This window comes from Entelurus aequoreus, linkage group LG10 (genome assembly GCF_033978785.1).
Source record: "Entelurus aequoreus isolate RoL-2023_Sb linkage group LG10, RoL_Eaeq_v1.1, whole genome shotgun sequence".
Taxonomy (NCBI): domain Eukaryota; kingdom Metazoa; phylum Chordata; class Actinopteri; order Syngnathiformes; family Syngnathidae; genus Entelurus; species Entelurus aequoreus.
In genome coordinates, this window is record NC_084740.1 from 27,490,551 (window position 1) to 27,505,727 (window position 15,177).

The 15,177-nt window shown below is 37.6% G+C and overlaps 1 protein-coding gene across 3 annotated transcripts in view; it reads left to right on the forward strand.

Moving 5' to 3' along the window:
• The first annotated feature begins 6,758 nt into the window (after nucleotides 1-6,758).
• Nucleotides 6,759-15,177, forward strand: part of sacs (sacsin molecular chaperone) — a 29,990-nt gene continuing 21,571 nt past the window's right edge. For all 3 annotated transcript variants that reach the window (XM_062060469.1, XM_062060470.1, XM_062060471.1), the window contains exons 1-4: nucleotides 6,759-7,778; nucleotides 7,977-8,090; nucleotides 10,740-10,890; nucleotides 15,051-15,141. In XM_062060469.1, the coding sequence (XP_061916453.1) occupies nucleotides 8,068-8,090; nucleotides 10,740-10,890; nucleotides 15,051-15,141 (265 nt within the window). In that variant the 5' untranslated portion in view covers nucleotides 6,759-7,778; nucleotides 7,977-8,067. The remainder of the gene's footprint in view (nucleotides 7,779-7,976; nucleotides 8,091-10,739; nucleotides 10,891-15,050; nucleotides 15,142-15,177) is intronic.

A 15,177-nucleotide genomic window follows, 5' to 3' on the forward strand; every position in this document is an offset into this window, starting at 1 on the left:
AGATCAGTTAGATGGACAAAAGGCTATCTTGCAGACTGAAACGTTATATAATAGAATTCTTTATTGTCATCAAATATGAGTGCATGATGAAAACAAACACATTTATTTAGTGGCATAGTAAATAATCATAGTTCATGTAGATGCAAGTACATAAAGCTGTCGCATGGGGGCGCTGTTTTTCCAAATTCAATATAGAATAGAATGGACTTTATTGTCATTATATTTGCATGTAACGAGATTAAGGACTCCAATTTAAGGTGCGGTAGTGGGAACAAATATGGGGTAAAAATAAATAAATCATAAAATAAATTAAATTAATGTATGTATTGTAATGTAACAATGTAATGTATGCGACAAAAAACATCTCATTAGTTGGTAATAATTTATAAAACAGTATAATACAGCATGTACGTAACGTACAAGTAATAAGTACCTATTTATACCATTTGTATATTATTTACATTTGAAATGTGTTTAAATGCCACACATTTAAAATGTGTGGCATGTCATAGGGATCAAAAATAGGCATTTTTGTTGGTTTTAATCATGTATTATTCATTATTACCTAACGAGTTATGGTATGTATTTAATCATGACACAATGCACTAACAATACACAATACAATTGACTAAATATCTTAACAGGTCTGGACATGTCCTGTTAGGATATTTTAAGGTCAAGGGATAGGGGGTGCCAAAAATGTCAAAATCCGCAAAACCAATTGTTTTTAAAGCCGCGCCCCCTCAATGACAAACACAGTAATTTGATTAATCTGTGCAGGGAAAAAAGGTATTCACCTTGCATTGCCAGTGGCATCATAAATGATAACAGAGAAAGTTATTGTGCTTTGCTTCATTATTTGTTCCCTTGCAGAGTTGCAGTATTGGCCAACATGTGTTAGAGTACGGTACATACTACATCTGCACCACAGCAGACACAGGAAAAGCTTAAAGTCATAATTAGAGGCAACCGTAAACTAGCGTCATCTGGCCACCACTCAACAACGGTCTTGCATTTGGAGACCATTGCAGTCAGTCTTCTCCTTGGTGAGTTGCAAATGTTACAGTAAATGTGCTTAACGATTATGCAATATACCAATTAAATAGATGGTAATCAGTGTGCAGCTGCAGTGTTTATGGATCTAACATAAGTCTTTGACGCATTTAATCATAATATGGCATCAGAGTGTTGATCCTGAACTGGATAAGAAGTTGCCTAACCAACAAGAAGCAATACGTGAAGTTAGGCGATCACATGTTTGCGGCGCTAAAATTATCTTGTGGCGTACCCCAAGGATCAATACTGGGACCACAATATAAACGAAATTTGTAAAGTTACAAAGGACTTAAAGTTAGTGTTATTTGCAGACGATACGACTGAGTTTTGTTTAGGAGAGAACACACGGAAGCTAATACAAATGATAACAGAAGAAATGAATAAATCAAAGAGATGGTTTCACATAAACAGACTATCTGGGAATCTCCGTAAAACTATAATAATGCTATTCGGTAACGGCAGAAGAGAAAGTCAAACAAAAATACAAATAGACAAAGTCAATTTTGACAGAGTAAAATAAATCTTAATTTCAGGAGTAATAATATATGATAAAATGAACTGGAAATCTCATATAAAATATACAATATAAGGTGGGAAGAAATATTTCAATAATGAATAAACAAAATATGTCCTGCACCAAAACTTAATCTATGTTCTCTACTGCTCGCCAGTGTTACCATATCTGAGTGATTGTGTAGAAATATGGGGTTATAACTACAAAAGTTAACCTCATTCACTAACAGTGTTACAAAAGAGGTCAGTTGGAATAATGCTTAACATTGAATATCGAAAACATACAAACCCTATAAAATAAAAAATAGTACAATTCAATGATTTGGTGCATTTGCAAACAGCTAGAATTATGCACAAAGCATACTATATATAACCTGCTACCCAAGACTGTACAACAATTATTGTCAACCAAAGAGGAGAAATCTAATTTAAAACATGTGCATGCACGTACAACACTTAAGACCTTTAGTATATCAGTAGGTAGAATTAATTATATGAAGTACATCTTGTAACTGTATGCATGTTCAAAATTAACTAATACCATAACATATGTATTATTATTTTCATGTATCAGCAAACAAACATTCGAGCAATATGCATCGTTTACCATATGTGATATTAAGAACAATTATATAGGAGAAGATTGTATACAGGTACATGCTGTTGTGTATTTTCACCAAAGGTACAGAGGACAAAAGTTCAGCACTGCAGTAATAGTAACTAATTACCATACATGTCTGCACATGTCAGTTTCAGCAAATCATGTCATTATTTGTGCTAGTGCATTGCCTAACGTAGGGGTGTCCAAAAGGTGCCTTTTAAATAGTACTGTAGGGGACCGTTTGTGAAAAAAATGTGAACACCCTGATCGAGTACTATAATCGCTGGTTTGTATAACTCTGGCTTTTTTTGCAGCACTCTTGCAGGGATGTAATGTATCTCTTATGCCACACAAGGCATATATTAAAGTAATTTTGGACATTAAAGTTATTTTGGATCAAAACATTTTTTTAACTGTACTTACTTACAAATTCCTCACTTTACTTAAATATTAAACAAAAATATCAGACAAGTAATGATTTTTTATTGTGATCCTTTTAAAGGTATTTTGATCAGATACTATCACAGGTGTTACATGAGTAAAATAACTCATGTTATGCAAGTGTGTACCAATAGAAAAATGTGAAATCATTTGATCAAAAGGCATTGAAAGGGTTAAAGTAATAATACAAATATTACATGTTTGGTATTTTTGTTTAGGCTGAAGTTGGTTGACCGGTATGAGCAAAAAAAGAAAACTGAATCCAAAATAGGGGAGGGAAAAAAAAGTTTTGCGAGAACTCACAATACTTTCGCGAGATCTCGCAATACTTTTTGCGAGATCTTGCAAAAAGTTTTTTTCCTAAGTAAGTGAACCGGAAGTAAAACAGACACAGCAATGGTGAACCCAAAGTGAAACAGACAAAGCGATGGCAAAAAGTATTGCGAGATCTCGCAAAACATCCATGTCCCTTTAGGGACTCCGTATACACCTGTGAAATAATTGGACAATGAATTTTAAAATTTCACATGAAAAAAATATTGAATTGTATAATGGAGTAACACATCAAAATATGGCCAAAATACAGCAAAAATATACTGAAAGGACAAAAACAATCAGCCTCTGTCCCCTGAAGGTTAAATGCCGTTTATGTCAAGTAGGGACATTCTTTTATATATTTGCACAAATAGGTTTTGTGTACTTTTCCCAACAAAACTCAAATGGGTTTATAGCACGCTACTCTCAACATCCACTTTATTCGGTACGCCTGCACTACTTTGTGATTTTGAATTACATCATATGTTGGCTTTGATAATAAAAAAAATCATCATGTAGATTTACTGTGTATGTCAAAATTCAACATCTTTGTTTGTCAAGTCTCGTTTTGTCTCTTATTAGATTGCCCTACACTACACTAACACGTTCACACTGGAGATTGGTGCGGTTATGTTTCCCTCTACTGGAATCGTATTGTATTGCTGAAATAATGCTTTTAAAAGTCTCCCTTCCCTTCTCATCTTCGTCTTATGTGCTATTTTTCAGATGTGTTGCATTGACTATTATTTAAACACAAAATTATTGTTTATTTATTTTTGTTTTACACATAAACTACTTAAGGCCAACTGACTATCACTATTTAACAGTAGAAGAGAAAGTCAAACACAAATACTAATAGACGGGATAGAAATTGAAACCAAATTTCTAGGTATAGGGATTGATGATAAATTGAACTGGAAATCTCACGTAAAAAATATACAACATAAAGTAGCAAGAAACACGTCAATAATGAATAAAGCAAAACATGTTCTAGACCAAAAATCACTTCATATTCTCTACTGCTCACTAGTGTTACCATATCTGAGTTACTGTGTAGAAATATGGGTAAATTATTACAAAAGTACACTTCATTCACTAACGGTGTTACAAAAAAGATCAGTTAGAATAATACATAATGTTGGATATAGAGAACATACAAATGCTTTATTTATTGAATCAAAGATACTGAAATTCCACGACATAGTGAATTTGCAAACAGCTAAAATTATACACAAAGCAAACTATAACCTGCTACCCAAGAATATACACTTCTTCTCAAAAAAAGAGGAGAAATATAATCTTAGAGAAAAATGTAATTTAAAACATTTGTACGCACGTACAACACTTACACGGTGTATCAGTATGTGGAATTAAATTATGGAATGGATTAAGCAAAGCAATCAAACAATGTACTAACATGATCCACTTCAAGAAACTCTTCAAAATTAAAGTGTTTTCAAAGTACAAAGAAGAAGAACCATGATAAACATTCTGAATTTATTCATCCATCCATTCTTTCATTCTCAAAATAATCTTACTTATCTCATCATATGAAATATAACTTACTTCACCAATTATTATTTATTTATTTATTTTTATTATGAAATAGTGTGTATATTGTGAATAAATTGAGAACAGGAAGTGAACAAAAGTTTTAGCAACTGCTATGTAAAAGAAAAGGGGTATGATTAAATAAACTCTGTTTCTTCCTACTCCTTTTCGAACATGTTGAAAATAGAAACTGGAAATTGTGATGTATCATGTTGTATGCTTGCATGTTTGAAATAAACTCAAACTCAACTCAACTATCCGCTTGTGTCACTGTCGCTTTAAGAAACTTGTGCGTTGAAATAAATGACTGCAGCCGCATCGTTCTGATACATGACATGTGCGCAGCTCTAAGGTATTCCCCATTTAGTGTGATGTAATAAAATAATTTAAGATAGTTCGACATGCATGTAAATGGCTACAGGAGGTTTTTAGTTTCTTGCACTGCAGAGGAGGGCGTGCAGAGATGCTGCTGACTTGTGAGTGTCCCTTCTTACCCCCCTCTCTCTCTCTCTCTCTCTTCAATGCGGCAGATGTAAGATGCAGGTTGCTGAGGTGACTGAGCACCAGGGAATGTGGTTTTATATTACGAGTGTTGCTGTAATATGACTGCAATTGCGATACACCGGTAAGTGGCGTGGCATTATTTTTGCAAGATAATTTGAATTGGCAGAATTTGTTTGAGGTATGATGTTAGAAGGCTTTATATGTCACTTTCTGTGCATTAATTATTTAAAAAGGTATTTGGTGCATTTAAAATGTGTGAAAATGTTATACTGTCAGTGTGTTACTTTACTAGGAAAACATACAACAGCATTGGTTAAGATACTGTTCTGCAGTGTGCTTACATTTTAGCCAAGTCACGACTTCAAATCCCAGAATTCCACAGTGCGAGAGATACTTCCTGGTCAAAGAAAGTCATATATAGAGCATCTATTTTCGAAAATGTTTCATACTTCAAAATGTTAAAGTTTACTATATTTTGCCGGATATTACTTTTTGTATCACAAAAGGGAATTGTATTATATGTTGTAAAGCTAATAATGTAAAAATGTAAAACGTACTTCCGGAACAGTCGGCGAGTTGAGTAGAGCAGAGTGTCAGTGATCTTGGCGTCGACATACTCTGCATATTAGCCAGGAGAATTGATTGATTGATTGAGACTTGTATTAGTAGATTGCACAGTACAGTACATATTCCGTACAATTGACCACTAAATGGTAACACCCGAATAAGTTTTTCAACTTGTTTAAGTCGGGGTCCACGTTAATCAATTCATGGTAAAGACACACATTATGTCAAATGAAATACATTTTAAATATAATAAACTATGGAATTCTCTTTACAATGATATAAAACAGGGCCGGTCCGTGGCATAGGCCGTATAGGCAAATGCTAAGGGTGCCGTCCATCAGGGGGCGCCACGCCAGTGCCACAAATGTTGGAGAAAAAAATAAAAATAAAAAAATAAGTTGGTACTATTATTTCTAAACACAAAAAATAATCCCACGTTAATTAAAATGCAAAGTAAAGCCTATTTAATAGAAATATTATTTGTTACAACATTACGCCCCCCCTTTCCCCCCCGCACGGTGCGCCCCCTCCCTTCCCGTATCATGACTCTTTTTGGACGTCACCGCATCAAAAAATCAACACAAGATGTCAAAACGGCCAAAACTGTCAGGTGCCCAGGGAAGAAAAAAGAGTAAAGTAGAGGAGAAACGAGAAAAAGATAGAGGTAGCAGGTAGGTAACGTTAACCTACATGAAATTATTTGTCTGTTACAGAATGTGATAGTAACCTGGCTTTTTAGCATTAAGCTAATGTTACATGATTCGGCAATTGCTAATCAATAAATAGCTAGTTCTGTTTTAACGTTGGGTTAATATTGTGGAGGGGGCTAAATTGTTATGGAAAATAATAATGTAACGTTAGGTAATTACAGTACTCCCACTTTACATTCCTCAGGGACATTTGTATTAGATCTTTTAAGCAGGTGTTTTTTGTTTACATTGTTATTGCCTTCTGGTTAGCTAATGTTTGCCCTGCAGGTAATAGTCACTTTTCCACCCCTTTATATATTAGGTATAGTTGTAAGCCTAGTTGTTAAAGTGCACATCATTAATGTTAATTAAGCAATATCACATGAGAGGGAATGCTGTTTTTTAATTTGAGCACTGCTGTGATTCGGTTAAAGATAATCATAACATAACAGTCTCATATAATATGTTAATTTGCTTTCTTTAAGTAAAAAAAAAAAGGTCAAAGACGAAGCTATTCGGTTTCTTGTGAGTATATACACTTCACTGCCGATGTGGGGGGGCGCCACCTAAAATCTTGCCTAGGGCGCCAGATTGGTTAGGGCCAGGCCTGAGATAAAAGACTGTCAAAATATATTACACTTGAAAAATATATATAAAGACAGAACAATAAGATCATATGGACAGCCAAGTGATTACATTTTGCTGTATATTTATTATTTCACTTATTTTTTTGCCTGGTTTTGTATTTGTTTTGTATCATCCCGTGAGGTGTATATTACTTTTTTTTTGTTCGGTAGGAACTTCATGAAGTTTTGCACTTGTTGTGTTTTTTGTTTGTTTTCATTGTATTTGGATGTAATTGTTGGTTTATATGATATCCATTAAGTAAGACTACGTATTATGTTGAAGGGGGCAGGAAAATATAAGATTTTTCTTCATCCTGCTCCTTCTCAGGCATTGGTGTGTAAATGTATAATTGAATAATTGAGGTATAATTGTCTATCGATCAAAGATGCACATCAATGAAAGAGATAAATAAAAAATTAAATTAAATGAGTTTAATAGTAGACATTTCATTGATGGTTTAATTAACTTTGCATAGGTACCAACATACTTTTTCTGCTTTTCTGGATCGATCATAATCATAGCTGTGTCCCTATTGCTTCTTTATTCTAAACCAAATATTTATTTCAAGTAAAAACATGCAGTTGCTCTATTTAAATAACTAATAACTCCTGTAATTCATAGCTGAACTATAAAACAGTAAATTGCTTCCTTTGGTTCTTCCGGGCGCGGTGTAAGACGACACGGAAGTGGCGGGCATTGAACCATCTCGCTTCATCTCTACTCTCGAGCAAGCTAATTCATTTTTATTCTTAGAACATTGCCTTTGAAGGAGTCGCTATTGTGATGGCGGGGGAAGACCATGACAGTCACTATTGTCGTTGTTACAACGACAAGTGTTTCCTGGAGCATGTCCTGACGTGATTTGTCAACTATTTCAGAGGGACCGTTACCGGTGCGCATTGGGACAGATACAAGTGAGTGCTAATGAGATAGCCGGATAACGCCTCCTAGTAAACAAAATGACACCTGGTGGTGTACAGTAGAAATAAAGCCTCTTAACTCTGTTGTTGCTACATATCGTTTATCCATGGCTGGGATGTACAATTCCAAAATAAGCATGCCAGAAAGCATTAACAGACAGATTTTGACGGGGTTGTTTTTTTGTGCCGCAGTCCGGATGGCGTATCCCTACGCGAAGTCGACCAGAACATAGTCCCATGAGAGTGTCTCTGTGCGGGGACACTCCGTTGCAGCAATAGCGAGATGGCCAACTGTCCAGACCCGTGGTAAGTTTGAATGAAAACACACATTCAACACCATCAAATGTGCAAATATTACTCTAGCTACATGTTATGTGTGCCTTTGTCTGCTTGGTTGGGATATCCAGGCTGCTTCAATTAATCAGGACTAAAGCTGGCACTTCATGAGAATTTGAGACACTCACTGCTTATTAGCATTTAATACATTTCCATTTTAGTTATTTATGGGTTTTCAGCTGTCCATCTGCTGGCTGCCACACCCACACCGGCTCTACTGTATACACCAATGGACAGCCGGTGGACCCAAAACTGCTGAATAAGCCAAATATTTCCATATATTTTCTGATGGAATACTATAATGCATTTGTCTCTGAGTCATACAGATGTTCAACACCAACAACGAGAGGAGAAAAAGTCAATTCTACTAATACACTTAAGTGTTTTTCATGTGCTTTAGATTAGAGGTCTTCAACAGGCGGTCCATGGCCTCTAGAGGGTCGCAGAGGTAGTGCATGGGGGTCATGACACTTTTGGTTGATTCGACTTAAAAAAAAAAAAAAGTCTTCATATCCCATTTTTTCACAAATTAAAATGTATTTAAATACGCATTATTAGTCCAAATGGTAACATAATGTATCATTTAAGATAGCTAGCGATAAGCGCTCTAGTTGCCACCCAGTGATTAGGGGCAGCCACCTGGCGATTAGTACGCTAGTGGCCAGGTAGCAAATAGAGTACTAGATGCCACCTAACAATTATCGGCCCTAACTGCTAGCTGACGTTTAGCAAGCTTGTGGCCAGCTAGTGATTAGCGTGCTAGTTTCCAGCCAGCTTTAGCCGCGCTGTACTGTATCAATAAAAAAAAAAAAAACCTTTCTTACCAATTCGTACATGTTTTTGTGTATTTGGGATGCATAAGTCCCATCCATCCATCCATCCATCCATCTTCTTCCGCTTATCCGAGGTCGGGTCGCAGGGGCAGCAGCCTAAGCAGGGAAGCCCAGACTTCCCTCTCCCCAGCCACTTCGTCCAGCTCCTCCCGGGGGATCCCGAGGCGTTCCCAGGCCAGCCGGGAGAGATAGTCTTCCCAACGTGTCCTGGGTCTTCCCCGTGGCCTCCTACCGGTCGGACGTGCCCGAAACACCTCCCTAGGGAGGCGTTCGGGTGGCATCCTGACCAGATGCCCGAACCACCTCATCTGGCTCCTCTCGATGTGGAGGAGCAGCGGCTTTACTTTAAGCTCCTCCAGGATGACAGAGCTTCTCACCCTATCTCTAAGGGAGAGCCCCGCCACCCGGCGGAGGAAACTCATTTCGGCCGCTTGTACCCGTGATCTTGTCCTTTCGGTCATGACCCAAAGCTCATGACCATAGGTGAGGATGGGAACGTAGATCGACAGGTAAATCGAGAGCTTTGCCTTCCGGCTCAGCTCCTTCTTCACCACACCGGATCGATACAGCGTCCGCATTACTGAAGACGCCACACCGATCCGCCTGTCGATCTCACGATCTACTCTTCCCTCACCCGTGAACAAGACTCCGAGGTACTTGAACTCCTCCACTTGGGGCAAGATCTCCTCCCCAACCCGGAGATGGCACTCCACCCTTTTCCGGGCGAGAACCATGGACTCGGACTTGGAGGTGCTGCATAAGTCCCGCAAATTTAAAATCAAAAATGGAATGCATTGCGGAGATGTTTATACAACAATCTTGCCTTCCTTGACACTTCCTCTAAACGAGCCGTTCTGCCCTGTGACGTCAGCGGATATCTTCATATATGGTATAAATTCACCCAAAGTGCTTTGCGTGAGTGCGCCATTGTAGTCCGCGCTGTATTCAATAAGTTTTTTATTTTTCTCTATCCTCTTGTTGTGGGGCAGACTGGCTCGTAAACGCACATGCATCCTCCGCAGTTGTCATTTCTAATACAAATTAGTGTACGGTTTGAACTTATATCTGTCAGTAGACTTGCATTGGAAGCGCTAAAATTGCAACAAAGACGGTGGGGAGAAGACATTGCCAAAGTGGAAGCACGTACATAAAACCGCCCACAAAATGGCGCATCCTGAAAAGATGGTCAGAAAGCAGCTTTAAGACATACAATATTTTGACCAAGGAACGCCCATTACATGTTGTGCAGACCACTAGGAAGTGCTTGAAATGTAACAAAATATCATAATGCGACCCCTTTAAATGAATATCCTGTTATTGTACAATAACAAGGCACCTATAGGACAATTTATACAGGGCATAAGTAGTAAAGTATATCCGTATAAGTAGGGGGTCCCTGTTCCGTCTCTCCGTCAGTTTGGTTGTCCTTGGCCTGGAAAACGTTTAAAGACCCCTGCTTCAGATCCAACATATAGCTAGACTTAAAAAGTCAAATGGCAGTAAATCATGAACAGTTGGGACTCATGTGCTGTCCATTCTCATGTTACTTCGTCATAACCTTACCTTTTAATCAATACTGCCTGAAAGCAAGACAAGTCCTTCCTTTAGGTGCTTCTGTCATGTTGTATTAGGTTTCATTGTAATAAGGCCTGAGTGACACATACTGCCATCAATACCACTTAAAGTTGTGCCATTAAATTAAAATGATTCAGTCAGAGATGGTGACATCAATACTAAATGTGCTCAAACACCTATCTCAATTTTGGTGTTTTTTTTCCCCCCTAAGGTTGCCACGGGTGACAGTTCGCCACGACTACCTTGGCCTGAGGTCCTACCAGGTCTCCCCTCAGACGTTGGTCGGCCACGTGAAGCAGTTACTCTATGAAGAGACAAACCTGCCCGTCGGAGCCCAACGGCTCGCTCACAATGGCAAAATGGTATGTTTTACGTCTTACGACTTTGAGTGTAACAATATTGCCTGCAATGCTATGACATTTAGCGTTGTTTGGCTGAGGCGGCGGTATTTTAGTTGACCTTTTCTTGACGTTTCTTCTGTGGAAAGCATCATTTAATTGCCTCATTTGGTGTACTGCTCTGTGGTTTAGTCACAAACGATGTGCAGCCTCACAACCTTGTCCAATGCCTGCAACTTCCCTGTACGTCAACTATCTAATCAAAACTTTTTTTCTTGTGTAGCTGAATCAAGAACAGCAACGTGTAACAATGTATTAACTATTTATTGCTCAAATGGTCGTCCTCCCGCAAAGCTAACAACCTCTAACAACCTCATGCATACAATTTATTATGATACAGCACATATTTCCAGTTTCTCATTACAGGGTGTACAACAAGGAGTAGGAAGACGAATAGTTGATCTAATTCTACACATTTTCGTTTCATAGCAATTTTTAACATATTTGCTTGGACTCAATCTATAACAAAACTGTGAATAAACAAATAAATGAGTAAGTAAATAAATAGAAGACTTAGTAAATTACTAAATATTAAATACATAAATAATAAATAAAGTTCTCATAAATTGTGAATTATCATTCACAATATTAGGGCTGCAACAACTAATTGATTGAATTTGATTATAAAAATAGTTGGCGATTAATTTAGTCATCGATTCGTTGGATCTATGCTATGCGCAGAGGCTATTTTATTTTATTTATTTTATTTTTTATAAACCTTTATTTATAAACTGCAACATTTACAAACAGCTGAGAAACAATAATCAAAATAAATATGGTGCCAGTATGCTGTTTTTTTTTCAATAAAATACTGGAAAGAATGGAAATGTAGTTTGTCTCTTTTATCCGATTATTAATCAAAGTAATAATCGACAGATTAATCTCTTATCAAATTAGTTGTTAGTTGCAGCCCTACATAATATCGTGATGGGTCAAATGCAGAGAATAATTTCGCCACACCTAGTGTGTGTGTGACAATCATTGGTACTTTAACTTTAACTTTTTAATCAATCAATCAATCAAAGTTAACTTTTATAGCCCTTAATCACAAAGGGCTGCACAAGCCACAACGACATCCTCGCCTCAGATCCCACATCAGGGCAAGAAAAAAGTCAACCCAATGGGGATAACGAGAAACCTTGGAAGGGACCGCAGATGTGGGGACCACATCCCCCCGCCCTGTGTCCCACAAGGCTGTTTTAGTAACACACTTAATGTGTGACTCAAATGAGACAGTTGGGTCGAAGGTAATACCAATATTCTTTACCAAGTCCATCCGTCCATCCATTTTCTACCGCTTGTCCCTTACCAAGTCGCTTTGTATAATTGTTTTTTTGTCAAATGTTAAGGTTGTATTATTAAATAAGGGCCGGTGTCTAGCAGGACCGATAATCAACATTTCCGTTTTCTTAGCGTTAAGATGCAAAAAGTTGCTGGACAACCATTTGATTTAATTTAGCCACGCCTCCAGATGACTACAATCTGGCGTGTTGGTCAGCTCTATGTTATGATCGACGGTGTTGAAAGCAGCGCTGAAATCAAGTAGCTGCAACATGGATGACATATCAGCATCCATAGTGAGCAATAGATCATTAGTCACTTGTGCGAGGGCTGTCTTCGTAGAGCAGGGGTGTCAAACTCAAATACAGAGTGGGCCAAAATTTAAAACTGAACAAAGCCGCGGGCCAAGGTTGAACAAACTACCTTTTAATAGGGACCCAAACAAGTTTTGCATTGAATATTGAACAAGCAAGGTTTATATAACTTTATAGTGACATGCAAAATCGAGTTTCAAATAATAATAATAATAATTAAAAAATATCAATGGCATATCAAATACAATTTACATAAAAATTGAATGCCTCTTTTCTATTTGCAGCCTTCTGAAGTAAATATCAACATTAAGTATTTTCACAGGCTAATAAATTTGAAAATAAAATAACAATGAATAAACCAACCATTCAGGACTTTAAACTGCTCAGTTTGCAACACACTGATCTAATCTGATGTGCCCAAGCCAGATACCTGCCATCTTTTCTTGGATGCTAGTTCATTAATGTCGGGGCTCAGGCTTTGAGCTGAGGCAACCTTCATTATCGAACGAAGGTGTTCATCAGTCATTATATCTCGTAGTCCACCCGGATCACAGTCTTGGGGGCGTGCCTTAAAGGCACTGCCTTTAACATCCTCTACGAGCTGTCGTCACGTCCGCTTTTCATCCATTCTAACAACGTGCCGGCCCAGTCACAAGATATGTGCGGCTTCTGTACGCACACACACGTGAATGCAACGCATACTTGATCAACAGCCATACAGGTTACACTGATGGAGACCGTATAAACAACTTTAACACTGTTAGAAATATACGCCACACTGTGAATCCACACCAAACAAGAATGACAAACACAATCCGGGAGAACATCTGCACCGTAACACAACATAAACACAACAGAACAAATACCCAGAACCCTTTGCAGCACTAACACTTCCGGGACGCTACAAAATACACCCCCCGTAGTGTTAATTTGATATCGCCTCAAGGGCCAAGTGAAATTACACGGCGGGCCAGAGTTTGACACCCATGCCGTAGAGTGATTTTCCCTGAAATCAGACTGAAAGGGTTCACAGAGATTGTTCATTGAGCTGCTGTGCAACAATTTTTTCCGATAACTTTCGAGATAAAGGGAAGGTGGGACACTAGCCAGTAGTTTACTTTGAGGTCAGAATCGAGGTTAGGTCTTTTCAGCAGAGGGTGAATAATCAAAGTCACAGTATGACTCACAGCCAACTAATGACATGCATGCACCATTTCAGGAATAATACAACAGAAATATGGCTACAGTACAAGTAACACTCCTACAACACAGCATCTTACTTTGAATGCACAGTAAATGCCTGCAGCAGAAACAATCCTGGTCTTGTGTTGCAAATGCTGAGATAAGCAATTCTAAACCTTTATCAGTGCTTCGATTGTTCAAGATGCAGCATGACAAGGGCCACATATATTTTTACCAAGTGTTATTTAGGTATTAATCATATGACAGCAAACATGAATAACTGTTAGTGTGAGGGTTAATAGTACTGTATGTATTTTCACAAATATGCAGCGTGTTATGGTCCTCTTGGTGTATTTGTTACATTTGAACCTGACCTCGTTTTCGGGGCTCAGTTGACTGATAGGGCCAGGTGGCTGCTCGCCACTTTGCAGTTCCTCTCCTATCTAAGTCATGCGCAAAAAATAGCTGTAGGCCACTCCTTCATACTACTATGAAGGAGGTCATGAACTTGGCACTTCACATAACAACTGACCCCCAACAGTACAATACTGTATCAAAAATCCTGCCTTTACAGAGATAATCATGCTTGGTTTTGATTGACACTGTCAGAGAGGGATTCATTTAACAATAGGCTGATGTGCAGTTCTATACCAATATCTATACTCACAAACATTTTAAAATAATTTTCTTTAGTTTGGGTCAATTCATTCTGAATTTGAGTGTGCGGCTACATAAATCTGTTATTTACTTTATTTGTTTTTTGTGGATCTTCAGCACATTTTCATGGTTTGAATTATCCATTTTGTCATATATGGGGTCAATCACACTTTTCTAGCTGATATATTTTGAAAATTCAGCTCCCTTTTCTCACATTTAGTTCATTTTCTTCACATTTGTGGTGGAAATTAAATGGTGAAGCTAAATGTTAAATCTAAATCCAAATGTTAAATCTGAATCTAATGTTAAAAATCCTCACTGGCACTGCACATCTGCATTCTGTGTCTTTGCAATCAGCGTGAAAACGGTGGAATATTTGCATACTTTTTAAATATTTAGCTTTACACTTTGAGAGACATTTGGATTTAACATTTATATATAACATTAATTTTAAAAATGAATAATTAGAATTCATACTAACATTCAATATTAACATACAGTAACATTTACATTTAAAGCTAACATTCAGATTTAAAATTTAGATTCACCATTTAATTGTTTACCTCATATGTGAAAAACATTAGTTCAATGTGATAAAAGTAATATAAATGGGAGAAAAGTGTGACTTAATTTTTACATTTGGCACCCCGTAATGATAGTAAGACCTGTGTCTACTTCTGCTCTTCCTAGCTGGATGACAGCATGCAGGTTGGGACCTTGGTGCCAATGGGAAGCCCTGAGGTATCCGTCACTCTGGAGGGAAGAGGCCTTAAAGGCGGAGGTATAAAGGTCTAATATTGTTTGCAAAAAGTCAACT